Source organism: Lampris incognitus, chromosome 11, assembly GCF_029633865.1.
Source record: "Lampris incognitus isolate fLamInc1 chromosome 11, fLamInc1.hap2, whole genome shotgun sequence".
In the NCBI taxonomy this organism is placed as follows: Eukaryota; Metazoa; Chordata; class Actinopteri; order Lampriformes; family Lampridae; genus Lampris; species Lampris incognitus.
The window spans coordinates 45,915,637-45,934,164 of record NC_079221.1 but is presented as its reverse complement, the minus strand read 5'-3'; the positions used below and the strand labels follow the sequence as shown (position 1 = coordinate 45,934,164).

At 48.3% G+C, this 18,528-nt stretch overlaps 1 protein-coding gene across 1 annotated transcript; it reads left to right on the top strand.

Annotated features, from left to right (window-relative positions):
* The first annotated feature begins 6,133 nt into the window (after positions 1–6,133).
* On the top strand, positions 6,134–17,045 carry asmt (acetylserotonin O-methyltransferase). Its single transcript, XM_056290049.1, has 8 exons — positions 6,134–6,184; positions 6,559–6,736; positions 7,011–7,140; positions 7,679–7,747; positions 11,476–11,594; positions 14,643–14,783; positions 15,988–16,110; positions 16,822–17,045. The coding sequence occupies exons 1-8, from the start codon at positions 6,161–6,163 to the stop codon at positions 17,043–17,045; spliced, it is 1,008 nt and encodes a 335-aa protein (XP_056146024.1). The 5' UTR covers positions 6,134–6,160.
* Positions 17,046–18,528: the final 1,483 nt, after the last annotated feature.

Here is an 18,528-nt window from a genome sequence, read left to right as displayed (position 1 = left end):
ACTGTAACACGTTACTATACAGTACTGTATTGATATGCTGGAGAGATGGTCCATACTTTACATATTGTAAAAAGTCTGTACAGTATAGCACATACCTGCATATATTGGAGTCGCTGCTCCTTAACTCTGAATTCCTTTAAAAAGGTACACGGTACAGCTGCTTCGTCCTTACGTGGTTCTTCCGAACTCTCCGGTCAGCGGTGGAAAGGCTGATACTGTCAGTTCCTTGGAAGACTGCCTGGTCTTCAACTGTTTGGGTTTGAATTTTCCTCAAATGGATGGCATTACTGGCAATCACCATGTTCACCAGGGCAGTCTCTCGCTCAGCTGTGAGAAGTGTCCACCTACCTCCATAAGATGGCCGCCTCTCGGGTTCTGCAAAGGTGAAATTTGACCATTACTGACCTATGGTCATCCATTACCGTGGTAAAAACTTCACCAAGAGCAAAGTGGCGATTCAGTCTATACGCACTACAACGTTACATGTATCACAGTAACAGCAAGGCAAATGATCTGTTTCCCCCCCTGAAAGTAGGGACAATGTACTGGCACCAAACATTAGCAGCAGATCCTTTAAGTCATGTAAGTTGCGAGGTGAGGCTTCAATGGATCGGGCCCGTTCTTCCAGCACATCCCACAGATGTGCGATCGGCTTGAGATCTGGGGAATTTGGAGGCCAAGGCAACACCTTGAACTCTTTGTCATGTTCCTCAAACCACTACTGAACAACTTTATTGGCAGGGCACATTATCCTGCTGAAAGAGGCCACTGCCATCAGGGAGTACCATTGCCATTAATGGGTGTACTTGGTCTACAATGATATTTAGGTAGGTGATACGTGTCAAAGTGACATCCACATGAATGCCAGGACCCAAGGTTTCCCAGCAGAACATTACCCAGAGCATCACACTGCCTCCGCTGGCTTGCCTGTTTCCCATAGTGCATCCTGGTGGAATCACTTGATGTCTATCTTGGTGTCATCACTTGATGGCTGTCCACATGGTGTAAATGAAAACAGGCCAGCCCACCTTCTTCAACTGCTCTATGGTCCAGTTTTGACGGTCACATGCCCATTGCAGGCTCTTTTGCTGGTGGACAGGGGTCATCATGGGCACTCTGACCGGTCTGCGGCTACGCAGCCTCAACAAGCAGTGTTGAACTGTGTTCTGCCACCTGTTTATCATAGCCAGCAGGAACTTTTTCAGCAATTTGAGCTGCGCAGTAGCTCTTCGTGGGATCGGACCAGACGGGCTAGCCTTCGCTCCCCCAATGAGCCTTGGGCGCCCACGACTCTGTTGCCGGTTCACCGGTTGTCCTTACTTGGACCCCTTTTGGTAGGTACTGATTGGTGGATACTGGGAACATCCCACAAGACCTGTCATTTTGGAGATGCTTTGACCCAGTAGTCTAGCCATCACAATTTGGCCCTTGTCAAAGTCGCTCAGATGTTGAAGTATAGAGAAGGTCTGGAGTTACATTGTGGATTCAGAGAAAGCATATGACAGGGTGCTGAGAGAGGAGGTGTGGTATTGTATGAGGAAGTCGGGAGTTGCAGAGAAGTATGTAGGAGTGGTGCAGGATATGTATGAGGGAAGTGTGACAGTGCTGAGGTGTGCGGTTGGAATGACATGGGTTCAAGGTGGAGGTGGGATTACATCAAGGATCGGCTCTGAGTCCTTTCTTTTTTGCAATGGTGATGGACAGGTTGACGGACGATATCAGGCAGGAGTCTCCGTGGACTATGATGTTAACGGATGACATTGTGATCTGTAGTGAGAGTAGGGTGCAGGTTGAGGAGAGCCTGGAGAGGTGGAGGTATGCACTGGAGAGAAGAGGAATGAAAGTCAGTAGGAGCAAGACGGAATACCTATGTTAGAATGAGAGGGAGGACAGTGGAATGGTGAGGATGCAAGGAGTAGAGGGCAGGGTGGAGGGGGTGGAGAAGAGTGTCAGGAGTGATTTGTGACAGAAGGGTACCAGCAAGAGTTAAAGGGAAGGTTTACAAGATGGTTGTGAGACCATCTATGTTATATGGTTTGGAGACAGTGGCACTGATGAAAAGACAGGAGGTGGAGCTGGAGGTGGCAGAGGTGAAGATGCTAAGATTTTCATTGGGAGTGATGAAGAAGGACAAACAGGATTAGGACCGAGTATATTAGAGGGACAGCTCAGGATGGACGGTTTGGAGACAAAGCAAGAGAGGCAAGATTGAGATGGCTTGGACATGTGTGGAGGAGAGATGCTGGGTATATTGGGAGAAGGATGCTGAATATGGAGCTGCCAGGGAAGAGGAGAAGAGGAAGGCCACAGAGGAGGTTTATGGATGTGGTGAGGGAGGACATGCAGGTGGCTGGTGTGACAGAGGAAGAGGCACGGGAGCAACCCAAAGTAATAGTGGATACATAATTATCTATCTATCTATCTATCTATCTATCTATCTATCTATCTATCTATCTATCTATCTATCTATCTATCTATCTATCTATCTATCAGGGGTTTCACAGAGTAGTCGAATGGTTGACTATCAAATCCACCAGTCGACACTGTGTATAGCTGTACACTAATTGTTCATCTACGTGCAGTAATAAAGCGGTGGCAATGCATATACAGCAGATATGCAGCTGGGGGCGCTGTGGTTCCAACATAGATTTGTTTGGCTTGAACAATAGTTTTCTATGTTATGCCATGTTAAATAAACAGCATTTAGGGCATTTAGAGAAGGAACGACTCCTGATGTCACTGTGTTTTGGTTTAAGGAGTGATCATGTTTATTGGTGACTTTAGTGACAGCAGCTGTTGAAGACATGAACACAACATGTAGTGTTTCCTAAAAGCCTTTAATTTTACTTTAATCATTTTTAACTATACACTCATCCATGTTTAATATCTACGTTAATCTTTTATGTAAGTTAAGTTGTGCTCAGCAAGACTCATTCACCCCTCGTAACGCTTCTTATAATGTGGGAAACAAACCGAAGCTTTATTCTATACTGTTATCCTCAATGGGAAAGTGACTCATATTCAGTTATTTAACCTGTAACCCAGATAGCAAAAGTGCTGTGGCCCGGACCCGTCCCACACCGACACTTCATCCGGCCCACATACCGCGTGGAATGATGGCACTTGGGCGGTCCGCTCCTGTTTGCCAGATCTGGGCCAGAACCAAGCCATCGCAATGCCGCATGTGCCACATATTTGCCAAAGGTGGTCCATATTTGTTTTGTGATATTTGGGCCATATTCACCATTTACCACACGGGCCACTTCAGGGTCACATCCAGATCACATGCTGTCAAGAGCACCGCATCTTAGCCAGAAAAGGCCCACATTTGATTTGGCATATTTGGGCCATATTTGCTATTATACATGTGGGCCACTTCAGGCTCACATCCGTTTTGTTGGGGCCAGAAGAAGACAGTCAGTGCCGCATCATGGCCTGAAATGGCCCACATCTGGATGCAATCTGGGGACGTTCATAATCCACGTTAGACGGCAGATGCTCTGCTAAAGTGTGTTTCCACCACGTCAACGGTAACTTGAAGAAACCTGACTGCTTCTCGTTGACGACACTGTTCAGGACAGGACGGACCAGACGAATTCGGTTTACGATCATTTCAAGCTTTTAGGTTTTCGGTCACCATGACAACCGAGGACAGTTAAAGCAACATTATGCAACTTTTTTATCTTAAAACACCACTTTAAAAATCATTTTGACGGTACACTGACTTCACCGTCCTGGGGAAAAACATCGCTGAACTGATCGCTGTTACTGGGTGAAAAAATATACAACTCATATGATTAATTGACTACTCGACTACTTTTTGGAAGCAGTTGATGACTACTAAAACAAAGCAGTCATAAATGTCCTAATATATATATGCCTTTATTATATATCCTGTAGTTTAAACACAGTTCTAACATATCATCATTGTCAAAAATAAATCTAAACATGCAGTATAAACATTGTTTACATTATTTATTGTATACATGCATATTCTGTCATCTCCACCTGCGTCATGTATATTAGCAACCTGTTAGCATATTTATTCCAGCATCTTTGCATTCTGCACCATATTCTTCCTGTTATCAGGTCACTTCTTTATGATGCATCTATAGCTTTACACGTTTAAGTCTACCTTGCTGTCTTTGTCTCAGCTGTGTGTCTACTCTGTGGAAGTACATGGACAGTCAAATTCCCTGCACGTGTAGGCCTACACATACTAGGTCAAATAAACTGATTCTGGTTCTGACTGTTTTACCCGGTCTTCTTGGCCAGCAGGCATAACAACTGCTTGTGTTCCCATGTGGGCCCTCAACGTTCAGCCTCAGCTGAAGTGATGTGATGTGAGTGGTTATGTAACATCGCCGTGCCTTTTACGAACCTTTTATTATAAGATTATTTTAATTCAGTCATGTATTTCACCATTGACTTAATCTTGTTATCATTCATTAGAATGGATGCTGAAACACAACAGGTCAACATCTTAACAGCAAGTGGACATCTTAGAAAAAAAACCCTCAAATCAAATCAGTCTGGAAGAAGTCTGGAAGAAGTCTAGAGGAAGTCTGGAAGAAGTCTAGAGGAAGTCTGGAGAAAGTCTGGAGTAAGTCTGGAAGAAGTCTGGGGGAAGTCTGGGGGAAGTCTAAAGGAAGTCTGGAAGAAGTCTGGAGGAAGTCTGGAAGAAGTCTGGAAGAAGTCTAGAGGAAGTCTGGAAGAAGTCTAGAGGAAGTCTGGAAGAAGTCTAGAGGAAGTCTGGAGAAAGTCTGGAAGAAGTCTGGAGGAAGTCTGGAAGAAGTCTAGGGGAAGTCTGGAAGAAGTCTGGAGAATGTCAGGAGGAGGTCTGGAGGAAGTCTGGAAGAAGTCTGGGGGAAGTCTGGAGGAAGTCTGGAGGAAGTCTGGAGTTTTGATTTGTGAAAACGGCTAGAATCCTGTTCCTGGCAAAGGTTTGGTGAATTTACTTAGATGTGGTGAGTAGCTGATTTACCCCCTGTGCTGTCCACACATTGTGTATACTGCCCTTGTCTCAAGCGTCATTTATGACCCGCCTTCATCCATCTATCCTTATCCAAACCGCTTATCTGGCTCTCAGGGCCGCGGGGATGCTGAAGCCCATCTCCGCCTCCATTAAACCTCTAAATTAAAGCAACTTAATTTGATTTTAAAACCCAAATCTATTTGCACGAAGAAACAACCTGTCATTCACCACAAACTGTGAGGCTATCTGGGTTTTCCCTCTTCACGCTGCAGAAAGACTGCATTTAGTCAGTGGACACCCCTCAATCTTATAGGGTCAAACATGACCCAAACGTGTCTTAGGGTCAAACATGTCCCTAAGACAATCTTATTGCCCTAGTGGTGTACAGCTTTCATGGAAATATGAATAAAATCAATGTTTCACTGTATCTAATGTTGGGGCCACTCTGGGAAAAGTCATCACATTCCAGGTTGTCTATGGGTCATTTTGACCTGTACACAACAGAAGAAGGGTGAAACACATCCTGTTCACATGTGTTGTGATGAACAGACCAATGATTAGTGGTCAGCTTGAGCCGTGTGTGTGTTCACATGGGGTGTGTTGCTACGGTGGGTGCCATGAACTCGGCCCGCCATGATGCTCCCCGGGTGTCTTCTGTCCTGAGGTCGGTTCTCCTGCGCACGCTCAGAAGTTTTATCTCTCGGCTCTCTCAAACATGACCATCCCAACACACACATCATTCGCTGGGGATTCACATAAACCCAGTTCACATGAGTGTTAGTCCAGTGTGTGTGTGTGTGATCGTGAACAAGGCTGCTGTGTACTGGCACAGAGTTGTTTCTTTGTCTGACAGACTGAGCCCTCAGCTCTAATCTGGGTTATCTGGCTGTAATCAGCTTAGTCCACTGCAGCTTTTGCTGTTGTTGCCGCTGCCGCCGCCGCCACCGCTGCCGGGCGGGCAGTTTCTTCACTCTTGCCCCGTGGTCCAGTGGGGTTCTCTACTGAGTTCCTCACACACATTTAGAAGTCCTGCCCGGGCGGACAGACCCACCGAGAGATTCTGTACGGACTCGGAGAGACACACACAGTCCGGTTCCTGCGGAGGCCATGGCCGACTCTCTAGAGGGGTCTTCAGCAGAGTGCCCACCCCCTGTGGTCAGATACCCCAGGAAGATACTGGACTACATGGAGGGCTTCCTCATCTCCAAGGTAATACTGACATTTAGCCTACTGTCTAGTCTCCCCAAATTCAAACCTAAGATCGGCAAAGAGAATCGCAGTGTTCTTCAACGCTGTGAGGTCCGGTTGTCCTGAACAGAACCCCTACATGTAAACCCAGTAGAAATGTGACATGCAACTTTTATTTCATCATCCTTACAGGCATTATGTCGTCATCATCATCATCACAATGTTGTGTTAACATTCCACTGACTTTTATTTGTTGACTGTACAAACGTAGCTTAATTCGTCAGACTTTATTAATCTCTTGAGGATGGGGGAGGGGGGGTCCCCCGGTACTGAGCTACAGCTTTATCCCGGTGTTTCAGTTTTAATGCTCCCTCCCCCTCTTCTCTCCCTCCAAGACACTGTTCACAGCATGTGAGCTAGGAGTGTTTGACCTCCTGCTGGCGTCGCAGGACCCCCTGTCTGCCCAGCAGATAGCCCAGGCGGCGGGGGCCAGCCTGGATGGGACAAAGAGGCTCCTCGCTGCCTGCACCGGGCTGGAGCTGCTCAGCGCTCACTGTCAGGACGGGGGACAAGGTCAGCGGACTACATCTCTCTCTCTCTCTCTCTCTCTCTCTCTCTCTCTCGCTCTCTCTCTCTCTCTCTCTCTCTCTCTCTCTCTCTCTCTCTCTCGCTCTCACTCACACACACACAGATCGCCTGTCGGTTCATCTCGCTATCACACATGCACGAACATCTGCCTCAACATCTGCAGTCACTGAGCCCCAGTCAGAACTCTCCCTCCCCATTCCTCCCTCTTTTTTTACCCCCCGCCCCCGCCCCCGTTCCCTCTCCCTCCACTATCTCCTAGTCGTGTACAGCAACACGGAGCAGGCCCGTGTTTACTTGACCCGTGCGAGCCCTCTGTCTCTCCAGCCCTCCATCCAGTACAGCTCCAGAACCATCTACCTCTGCTGGCACTACCTGACCGACGCCGTCAGGTCAGTACGGCCAACGCGGCACCGATTCACATGCCGCGCCTTTTATGGACGTTCAACGGCGGCTGTTTAATGCCCCTCCCATAAAGTATTCCCTTTAGTCCACTGGGAAAGTTTAGTGTTCCTGGATGCGGCACAGTCACCGTACCTCTGTTTCCTAAGGATTGAGGAATTTTAGGCTCTTTTTTTGTCCCCACAAATGTTTGCTCCTGAAAGAATGTCAACGTGATTCGGTGTTTGAACGGTGAAAATCTAATTACACAAAATAGCCAAGAGTGGACTAGCAAAATCAATGAATAAATTAAATAAATTAAAAAAATCAAATCAAACCTAAAATCTGTCCAAGTTTTGGCTTTAGTTCCACAAAGAAATGTGGAAAACATCAGTATGGTGATATTCTGCACAGTGCACCCTGTCAAAGGCTGGCAGAACATTTAGGTTTATACTCTGGCTTACAATATGCAAGTGATGATGGATGGATGGATGGATGTATAACAATGTGGCCTTCATGTGTTACTGTGATGTCCTCTGCATGTCCCAGAGAGGGGAGAAACCAGTATGAAAAGGCTTTTGGTGTCAGCTCCAAAGACCTATTCCAAGCTTTGTACAGGTAAAGATGTCTCTGATGAATCCTGCTGCACGCACACACACACACACACACACACACACACACACACACACACACACACACACACACACACACACACACACACACACACACACACACACACACACACACACACATACACACACAAGGCAGTACAATCACACAGGTGAAAATAGGAAAAACGTGATGATTCCCCATCATTGTACCTGATCTGCTCTGCAGTGTGTGTGGTTTACATACAATCTGCGTCCTTACCCTCTCTCTCTCCAGCTCTCTCCCTCTCCAGCTCTCTCTCTCCAGCACTCCCTCTCTCCCCAGCTCTCTCTCTCTCCAGCACTCCCTCTCTCCCCAGCTCTCTCTCTCTCCAGCTCTCTCTCTCCAGCTCTCCCTCTCTCCCCAGCTCTCTCTCTCCAGCTCTCCCTCTCTCTCCAGCACTCCCTCTCTCCCCAGCTCTCTCTCTCTCCAGCTCTCTCTCTCCAGCTCTCCCTCTCTCCCCAGCTCTCTCTCTCTCCAGCTCCCCAGCTCTCGCTCTCTCCAGCTCTCTCTCTCTCCAGCACTCCCTCTCTCCCCAGCTCTCTCTCTCTCCAGCACTCGCTCTCTCTCCAGCTCTCCCTCTCTCTCCAGCTATCTCTCTCAATTCAATTCAATTAGATTCAATTCAATTCAATTCAATGATGATTTACTGGCATGACTGCATTAATTACAATGTTGCCGAAGCAAAACAGGTCAACAGAGCACTAAAAAAGAAAAAGAAAAAGAAAAAAAAGAGAAAGGAATACACAGATCTGGCAGAAACATAGAACAGCACTTGAACAGCAACTGACAGTGACGGACAGTGTTGTGGTCACTCACTGACCCTTAGGCTATGGCATTCTGACACATATTGTGACACAAGGTGTGACCTTTGGCCCTCTCCTAAAATAAGTGGCCATTGTTCTTTCTCATCCAGGAGGAAAACATTTGGAATCTGATTTGGAATTCTCTCTCTCTCTGGCTCTCTCTCCAGCGCTCCCTCTCTCTCTGTCTCTCTCTCTCCATCCAGCTCTCCCTCTCTCTCCCTCTCTCTCTCCAGCTCTCTCTCTCCAGCGCTCCCTCTCTCTCTGGCTATCTCTCTCTCCATCCAGCTCTCCAGCTCTCCCTCTCTCTCTCCAGCTCTCTCTCCAGCTCTCCCTCTCTCTCTGGCTATCTCTCTCCATCCAGCTCTCCCTCTCTCTCCCTCTCTCTCTCCAGCTCTCTCTCCAGCTCTCCCTCTCTCTCTGGCTATCTCTCTCCCTCTCTCTCCCTCTCTCTCTCCAGCTCTCTCTCCAGTGCTCCCTCTCTCTCTGGCTATCTCTCTCTCCATCCAGCTCTCCCTCTCTCTCTCTCTTCGGCTCTCTCTCTCTCTCTCTCTCTCTCTCTCTCTCTCTCTCTCTCTCTCTCTCTCTCTCTCTCTCTCTCTCTCTCTCTCTCTCTCTCTCTCTCTCTCTCTCTCTCTCTCTCTCACTCTCTCTCTCTCTCTCTCTCTCCTCGGCTCGCTCTCTCTCCTCAGCTCTCTCTCTCTCTCTCCAGCTCTCTGCTAAAAAACAACTCATGAGAATGTTTGGCGGACATGGCCTGGGGTATGGATGGTGGAAGAAATACGAGGAAGCTTAAAGGAAAGAAAGGTAGAGAGTGAGTGAGGGGGGGGGGGGGAGAGAGAGGGAATATTTGCTGATGTCCTTGAGGGCCATAATGTTTATAGCAAATGCCCCGAGTTTTATCGCTTCACTGATCTGCTGTTCAGCAGTTTTCTGGGGTCACTTGGCTCAAAGTTTTTACACTTTGACGGTCTTCTGCTTTTTAATCGGCGTGCCGTGCCCGTCTGGCTGGGAGCTGCTGGGCTGCGAATCTCAAGGAAATGGTCATCGAGAGCAGGGACGTGTTCAGACTGAAAAACCGGGAGTCAAAACATTAAAAATACAAAGCACCGCATTACAGAGAGACCCGTATGAATCTTTATGAATCCCACAAAGGTGAATTCACCGTTAAAATGGATTTGATCGGAAAATAGCGGCGGGGAAATTTCAGCAATTGCTCACAACTGATGGAATACGGAGCAGTTATTTGTCCCCACTGAATGCTGCGGATAAACTAACCGGGAGAAACGCAATTCCATAAGCCCTGTGAAGAGAGAACGATGATCCAAAGCGGGATAGAAGACTCGTCATCATTTAGACAGCCATGCGCTGCACACTGTTCAGACCCGACCCGCTCATAGCCGAATCCTCTCTGCAAACACCTAGCTAGAGTCACGTGATGCGTACAGGTTTACACACACAGCAAAGTAGGATCTTTTATCACTTTTAAGAGCTTCCCTTCCCCATACCACATATTTAATTCAAATGATTTTGGTAGTTGAAATGGGATAATTGTATGCAAAGAGGGCTATTGATTTGTAGCTGTTCATGGGTTTAAATATCCCCAAGAAAATCTTATATCACAGTGTGTTCCTGCCTCACAGTCACTATATCAGCTCCCGTCAGATGGAGCATGATGCAACGGGAGGATAAGAACACAACATCAAACACCGGGGCTCACTTTCCAAACAGTCTTTGAGCTCGCTGTCTGCTTTTTTAAGGTGATGCATCCGTCAGAATCTTGGGCAGCTCATTAGTGTGAGGTGCAGGTGGATGACGCTGTAGAGTTATATTCTAGAGTTATATTGTAGTGTTATATTGTAGCATTATATTGTATAGTTATATTTTGGAGTTATATTGTATATTTATATTGTACAGTTATATTCTAGAGTTATATTCTAGAGTTATATCCTAGAGTTATATTGTAGTTATATTGTAGAGTTATATGCTAGAGTTATATTGTAGTTATATTTTGGAGTTATATTGTAGAGTTATATTGCAGAGTTATATGCTAGAGTTATATTGTAATTATATTTTGGAGTTATATTGTAGAGTTATATTTTGGAGTTATATGCTAGAGTTATATTGTAGTTATATTTTGGAGTTATACTCTAGAGTTATATTACAGAGTTATATGCTAGAGTTATATTGTAGTTATATTTTGGAGTTATACTGTAGAGTTATATTTTGGAGTTATATTCTAGAGTTATATGCTAGAGTTATATTGTAGAGTTATATTTTGGAGTTATATTCTAGAGTTATATTGCAGAGTTATATGCAAGAGTTATATTGTAGTTATATTTTGTAGTTATATTCTAGAGTTATATGCTAGTGTTATATTGTAGTTATATTTTGGAGTTATATTGTAGAGTTATATGCTAGTGTTATATTGTAGTTATATTTTGTAGTTATATTCTAGAGTTATATGCTAGTGTTATATTGTAGTTATATTTTGGAGTTATATTTTGGAGTTATATTCTAGAGTTATATTGCAGAGTTATATGCTAGAGTTATATTGTAGTTATATTTTGGAGTTATATTCTAGAGTTATATTGTAGAGCAGGAAGCTGGGTGTTGCAGTGACCAGAGAAAGGAAATGAGAATGTTTTAACAGCAGTCTCCTGCTATGTCCAAGGAAACATTTTCCTTTTTCTATGGCTGTTTATTTGCAGGTGTGTGTGTGTAAAATGTAGCAGAGTACAGAAAGTAGCATCCTTAGAGAGAGCTCACAAAAACTGATAAATAGTCAACACTTCTGGCCTCATAGAGGGAGAGCGTCAGCAGGCACTCAGCTCAGTGTTTTCTGACTGATGGTACCCGGATTTGTGTGTTCTCTTGTGTTTTGTGTTTGTGTAGATCGGACGAGGAGATGATGAAGTTTATGCAGCTAATGAACTCCATTTGGAACATTTGTGGCAGAGATGTCGTCACAGCCTTCGACCTTTCACCTTTTAGGTCTATTTATGACCTTGGAGGTAAGAGTGTGTGTGTGTGTGTGTGTGTGTGTATATATATGAGTTAATTGTAGGGTAAAGAGTATTGAATTTGCATAGGGCTGCAAGTTCAGAATCATTAACATTTAGAGTTACTGGTGTCATGTGCTAAGTGGGACAGCTGGACCACACACACACACACACACACACACACACACACACACACACACACACACACACACACACACACACACACACCCCTACCCTGTTGGTAAATGAGACATACATTTCAAAGACAAAGGAGAGCCCGCATGTGATTATGAATATAATTTATATCTTGCTAGCGGCACGGCGGCGCAGTGGTTAGCGCGGTCGCTTCACAGCAAGGTGCTGGGTTCGAGCCCCAGGGTAGTCCGACCTTGGGGGTCATCCCGGGTCGTCCTCTGTGTGGAGTTTGCATGTTCTCCCCGTGTCTGCGTGGGTTTCCTCCCACAGCCCAAAGACATGGAGGTCAGGTGAATCAGCCATCAATCAATCATTTTAGCGACCCTAGCAAACCGCCAGTTTTCCCTTTTAGCACTGGCTCCCTGCTTGTTGTGGTGTAACCACACATGGACCAACAAAGGGACCTGGTTGTACGAGGCGGCTTCCAGGTGGGACCGCCAGAGGTGCAGCTGGACGTTGGCCGAATATTATATCAGTCATCGTTATCAATATAAATGCTACGAAAGCACCAGGCCTCCGTCACTTCTTACCGTCACTATTGCCGTTAATAAGCAGGGGGTCGTTTCTGGAGATCCAGTAAGTATAAACTCGTTTCACATCTGATCAGCTCGTCGTCATTTCTCACAGACCGTTACATCTTCGGGCGTTCTAGAACATTCCGCCATCGCCGCCACGCGTTGCTGTTCGGCAAATAGCGAAAACAAGGCAAAACTCCCAAGTAGGCCACCTTCCCAGCCGTGTGCCCTGCGTGTAATACCGCGGCACACCACAGAGGGGCGTTCCGACGCCGCCACAGCCGAGCCTCTTGTGTTTCTCTCTCTCTCTCTCTCGCTTCCTGTCCTCTCTGTCTTGTTGTGTTTCTAACACAAATACACGCCGTCCCACGCTGAGACCGCCACAGCGACCGTTCAGTGTGTGTGGTGGCTGATGAGGCGCCTCGGAGACCTTCACCCCAGCAGAGGCGAGGAGGAGGAGGAGGAGGAGGAGGAGGAGGAGGAGGGAGATATCGTGTGATATCGGCGGTGGAAGTTAAGTGGGGAGGCTGCGTCGTCCCCGGTGTGACTTCATCCTTTCGCAGAACATCTGTTGTGTTTGTACACAACCGCCGCTCGCCGTGTCCGTCTGCTTGCCCGTTTGGCTCTTTCTTGGGGTACCTGTCCGATTGTGCGACGGCCCTGTCTTGGTACGGGCCTGTCGTTGTGTCTGTCAAGCCCGCCCATCCTTCATTTGAACAGCCATACGGGCCGCGTGGCGTGCGTGAAGTGTCCTGCAGGTTTTCGTATCATTTTTTCACGACTCTTCTTGCCCCCCAACATGCTCCTAAAATGAGATTCCCGTGTGTCACATCCATTATGCATGGTCGAGGCCACATGGAAACATCTGAGGAATTATTCAGGTTTTGTCGTCTTGGATATCGCGTCGCTACGCGGCGCGCATATGGCGCTCGATCTCCGAGCCCGCTGAGAGGAGGGGGAGCGGGGACGCAGGGTCCGGCCGGTTTCATCAACCCGAAACGGGCGCTGAGAAAAGGGGGAGCGTTTTAAAAAGGAAGAATTTCACCAGCCACCGAGGTGTGGTGGCTGAGCGGGTGTCCAGAGCTGGCGGCTGCAGGTGACCGTAGGCGGCATGTCTGAAAAAGACAGCGAACTGTAGACTAAAGACCTGAGCTACTGAACTGTCACACGCTGTCATACTCGCCCTGCCAAAATAACCTGACAGCCGAGCTGACTCGATGACGTAAAGCCAATAGACTGCCTGTCTGTCTGTCTGTCTGTCTGTCTGTCTGTCTGTCTGTCTGTCTGTCTGTCTGTCTGTCTGTCTGCCTGTCTGCCTGTCTGTCTGTCTGTCTGTCTGTCTGTCTGTCTGTCTGTCTGCCTGTCTGTCTGTCTGCCTGTCTGTCTGCCTGCCTGTCTGCCTGTCTGCCTGCCTGCCTGTCTGTCTGTCTGCCTGTCTGTCTGTCTGCCTGTCTGTCTGTCTGCCTGTCTGTCTGCCTGTCTGTCTGACTGCCTGTCTGTCTGTCTGTCTGTCTGTCTGCCTGCCTGTCTGTCTGCCTGTCTGTCTGTCTGTCTGCCTGTCTGTCTGCCTGTCTGTCTGTCTGTCTGCCTGCCTGCCTGCCTGTCTGTCTGTCTGTCTGCCTGTCTGTCTGTCTGTCTGTCTGTCTGCCTGTCTGTCTGCCTGTCTGCCTGCCTGTCTGTCTGTCTGTCTGTCTGTCTGTCTGTCTGCCTGTCTGTCTGTCTGTCTGCCTGTCTGTCTGCATGCACCCACCTTCAAGGCCCTTAATAACCTAGCTCCTTCATATCTTTCTGAACTCCTTCATATCCACGTGCCCTCCCGCACTCTCAGATCCTCTTCTGCTCTCCAACTCACCACACCGCTGGCCCCGCTGGACTACCACGGGGTCTAGAGCCTTCAAGTCTATGGAGCTCCCTCCCACAAGACATTCACAACACCGACTCTCTTATTTCGACCTTCGAATCCCATCTCAAAACGCACCTTTTCAGACCGGCACATTCAGCCTGATCCACACTTCACTGGGTTTTGTGCAGACGATGATTTTCTACTTATCTGCTGTGTTACCTTTTTGTCGTCTACCCTGCTGTGTTGTGATTTTATGCTGTCTCACACAGCGCTGCTTGTTTTTTTTTACTGGGTTCTGTAAGGCGTCCTCGAGTGGGCTCTGAAAGATGCCCACAAATATTATTATTATTATTATTATTATTATATTATGTATAATTTTGATAAACGAAGTAATTCACATTTATCTCTCTTTTGTTCAGGTGGTCTTTCTCATTATTTTCCCCTCTTTCTGTATGTTTGCATCCGAGTGTCTCGGTCTCTTTCTCTCTTTCTTGTCCCTTTCTTCAGGCTGCAGTGGAGCACTGGCCAAGCAGTGCACGTCGGCCTACCCAGAATGCACCGTGACGATCTTCGACCTCCCCAAGGTGGTGCAGATGTCTCGGGAACACTTTGTCACCAGTGACAACCAGAGGATAGGCTTCCATGAGGGTACACAACCATGAACAAATAACTCGCCGGACACGCAACACTCGCATGGCGCAAGAACACCACGACGAGTTACATGTTGCGCTTGCACTCGCAGACAGGCAACACAACATGCGCGCACACTAAGCAATTAAACACACTTCCTCATTGCAGGTCACTGGTGTTAACTTTTCTCCCCAGTTGTATCCGGCCAATTACGCCACCCTTCCCGGTCGCTGCTCCACCCCCTCTGTCGATCCGGGGAGGGCTGCAGGCTACCACGTGCCTCCTCCGATACGTGTGGAGTCACCAGCCGCTTCTTTTCACCTGACAGTGAGGAGTTTCACCAGGGGGACGTAGCGCGTGGGAGGATCATGCTATTCCCCCCAGTTCCCCCTCAAACAGACGCCCCATCCGACCATGGGAGGCGCTATTGCAGCGACCAGGACACACACCCACATCCGGCTTCCCATCCACAGACACGGCCAACTGTGTCTGTAGGGATGCCCAATCAAGACGGAGGTAACACGGGGATTCAAACCCGTGATCCCCGTGTTGGTAGGCAGCAGAATAGACCGCGATGCTACCCAGACGCCCCCGGTCACTGGCGTTTTAATCTCTCTTCGCAAAATCATCACAAAAATTGTGATCCCTTCAATTCTTTGCACGTTTTCGATCCCGAAAAGGGAGGCGCTAGCTAGCTAGTTTTGAAATATCACAGTTGCGTTGGGGCAAGAACATTTCCGTCCGAGCTCTAAACACAACCGCTAGACACAACAGTGGAGTTTTGAGATCTGGGCGGTAAAAGGAGAAATGGCCGGGTAGAAGACCCTGCAGTGAATTTGGAGCGCTGAACAGAAAGTAAAATACGAGATTAAATGCTGCTGAAAACGCCATCTTCTACCCGCCTTCTCTGCCCTCCCTCTCTGAATGCATTAAAGAGCTGCGATGATAGAAACACTGCGGAAGTCTAAGAACTGGTGCGCTGATCCTACACTTGCATCCCCTCAGCTTCACCCAACGGGGCCTGAGATGCCGGCCGTGTGAACACCGTCTCGCCGTAATTTTCTATAATCGACAGTCTCGAGGGAACCTTTTGGACCACTAGTTGACGCCCCATTTTGATTTTGGGTATCTCTGGATGTTCTCGGTACGTGTGTGTGTACATGTGTGTACATGTGTGTACATGTGTGTACGTGTGCCTGTGTGAATGCATATCTGTCTACAGGGGACTTTTTCAAAGACTGTCTGCCAGAGGCCGACCTCTACATCCTGGCCAGAATCCTCCATGACTGGACAGACCAGTGCTGCCTGGAGCTGCTCACTCGGGTCTACCAGGCTTGCAAACCCGGTAAGTGTGTGTGTGATGTGGTGTGTGTAAAACGATGGAGCTTTTTCCCAGGCATGAAATAAGACTCCACTTGCGGTGCGGGAAGACGGCGGTGGGAATTTACGTTTGCGGCGGCCTCACCCAGTGCCGTCCATGCAGTGTCTTTGTTCACGTCTGCGTTTAAGTTTCGTCTTCGTTTGATGGCTGGGAGACCTGACGCTGGATCGGCTGGGAGAGCTTGGTCTGCCGCGTCCTGTGGCCCCACCAGGGACCCTGCTTGGAGCTGTGCCCAAGGAGGTAACACCGAGGACGGTCTGACAGGACGCGGAAGCGGGGCAGGCTAAGCTAGCTGCTAGCCCATGCAGACCAGCAGTTCCGACAGTCATCCTGGCTGGCGTTGGTTCCCTTGGACAGTGATGTATTGTTTAGTCTGGATGTGTGTGTTAGTCTGGATATGTACGTTCCCTTAGTTCTTGGATATGTGTTTCTCTCTTTGTGTTGCACTGCTGTGGGCTGGGGGAAACGATAAGCGATACGACAAATCAAGTGTTCCTGATTTCTGAAGATGCCTGGGAAGATTTTGTTCTCCGACGCAGCTGGTCCAGGGAAATTCGCTCATTCATAACTTCAGGCAAAACTGCAACATCGGCATGCGCTTCGTATGTATGAACATTTTTCTTCTTTCTTTCTCCCCTGCTGTATCTCCTTTCCCCGTCCTCCTCGCCACCGCAGGAGGTGCAGTGTTGCTGGTGGAGGCGCTGCTCTATGAGGACAGCTCAGGCCCGCTGACCGCTCAGCTCTACTCGCTGAACATGCTGGTCCAGACGGAGGGCCGAGAGAGGACGGCGTCGGAGTACACCGCCCTGCTCACCGCCGCCGGCTTCGCCCACATCCACGTCCGCCACACAGGCAAGATCTACGACGCTGTCCTGGGACGCAAGGAGGAACGAGACTGAAAAGACCATCTGCTGCGAGGTCAAGGTCGCGCCGGTTGCCTTCGCTCCCCCTTTGTACCTTGGTAGGATAGCTAGCAGCAAACCCACCCCGAGGAACCACCTCACCACCCCCTTAGCCGTCATGGGTTGGTTCGAAAAGAAAGCACAATCGTTACGTCTCCTAAATGCTGTTTAAGATACTTTATCATACTGTCAAAATGACCTCCGGAGGAAAAAAATAATACAGGGGGCCGTGTGACTGTACGACATTAAAACGATCAGTAAAATATAGCCAGAGATGAATTGGTGAATTTAAAAATGTCCTGTCTGAGGTCAATCTGCTTCCAACATGCAGCCCAAAGTGAACTTACACCTGGCGCCGCATGTGGCTTACCAACAATCTAACAGTAAACAACAATATTATTTGCTAACAATGTATTGCTAACAACTCGGTGTGCCTGATCCAAATTCGGCTCAAGCTAATCTCAACAGGAGGGATCGGCGGGGTCCCATCAGGTTGGGCCGTAAAGATGTCAAGGTCTATTAAGCGGTACGCCGCATGAGCTTTCAGCCTCAGCTCATTAATAAGAAGCTCACCTCCTCCCATATCTCCTCTTATCAGTCACTCCTAAGCCCGCCGAGTCCCTCACCCCTCGCTGTTCTTAAGAGCCCCGTAAAGCTGTCCTTCGACCATGTTCTTTGTAATGATGGACGTGACTCAATAAATCTCTCCCATGGCTTCAGCTTGTGTTTCATTTAACCCCCCCCCCCCCCCACTCTCTGCCCTATCTGCAGAGCATAGCCGGCCGTATTAAAGATAACACCACCGCTGCTCCCTCTCCCTCTCTGCCGGTCTATTTAACTACCCTCTCCTCTCATAGCTTTGCCTCGCTCGGTAATTGTGAATTAAGCAGACTCGGAAGGGCACAGAATTAGAATCGATGTCAAATCCTTCTGGGCAGTTTCACCGAGAGTCTAATGAAAGCAAATGAAGCGGTGACGCCGGCGAGAGCCGGACCTGTGCAGAAACAGCGGCGCTACCACGCAACCCGATGTAAGATTACCCGTCTTATTACAGTCGGAGGAACGCCGGGCCCAGACTTGGAAGAGCGTCTCGTGATCCGGTCTGGAGTATCTTGACTGTTTCACATCGATATCGGTCCCCGTAAACGGGAATGTCAACGACTCCGGGGCCCTCAGCAAACGGTTCGGAAAGCATTGAGGGAAAAAAAAAATGTATCAAGCCATTTTTTCCTCCCCCTTTTCCTCCCCCCCCCCCCAATTGTACTTGGCCATTTACCCCACTCTTCCCGAGCCATCATGGTCTCCGCTCCACCCCCCATCTGCCGATCCGGGGAGGGCTGCAGACCGGCCTCGGGTTCAACCTGAGTGGGTTTTAATGCTGGCTTTAGAAAGTTCGGGCTGAAAGGAGAAAAAGTTACAACAGAAAGTAGGACAGATAGGTGGGCTAAGGACATCTTGATTCACCCCCCCCCCCGCCCAA

Coding starts and splice junctions, on each gene's coding strand:
- asmt (XM_056290049.1), top strand. CDS start 6,161: ATGGAGGGCTTCCTCATCTCCAAG. Junction 7,748..11,475: donor CTATTCCAAGCTTTGTACAG/GTAAAGATGTCT, acceptor GTGTTTGTGTAG/ATCGGACGAGGAGATGATGA. Junction 14,784..15,987: donor GAGGATAGGCTTCCATGAGG/GTACACAACCAT, acceptor ATCTGTCTACAG/GGGACTTTTTCAAAGACTGT.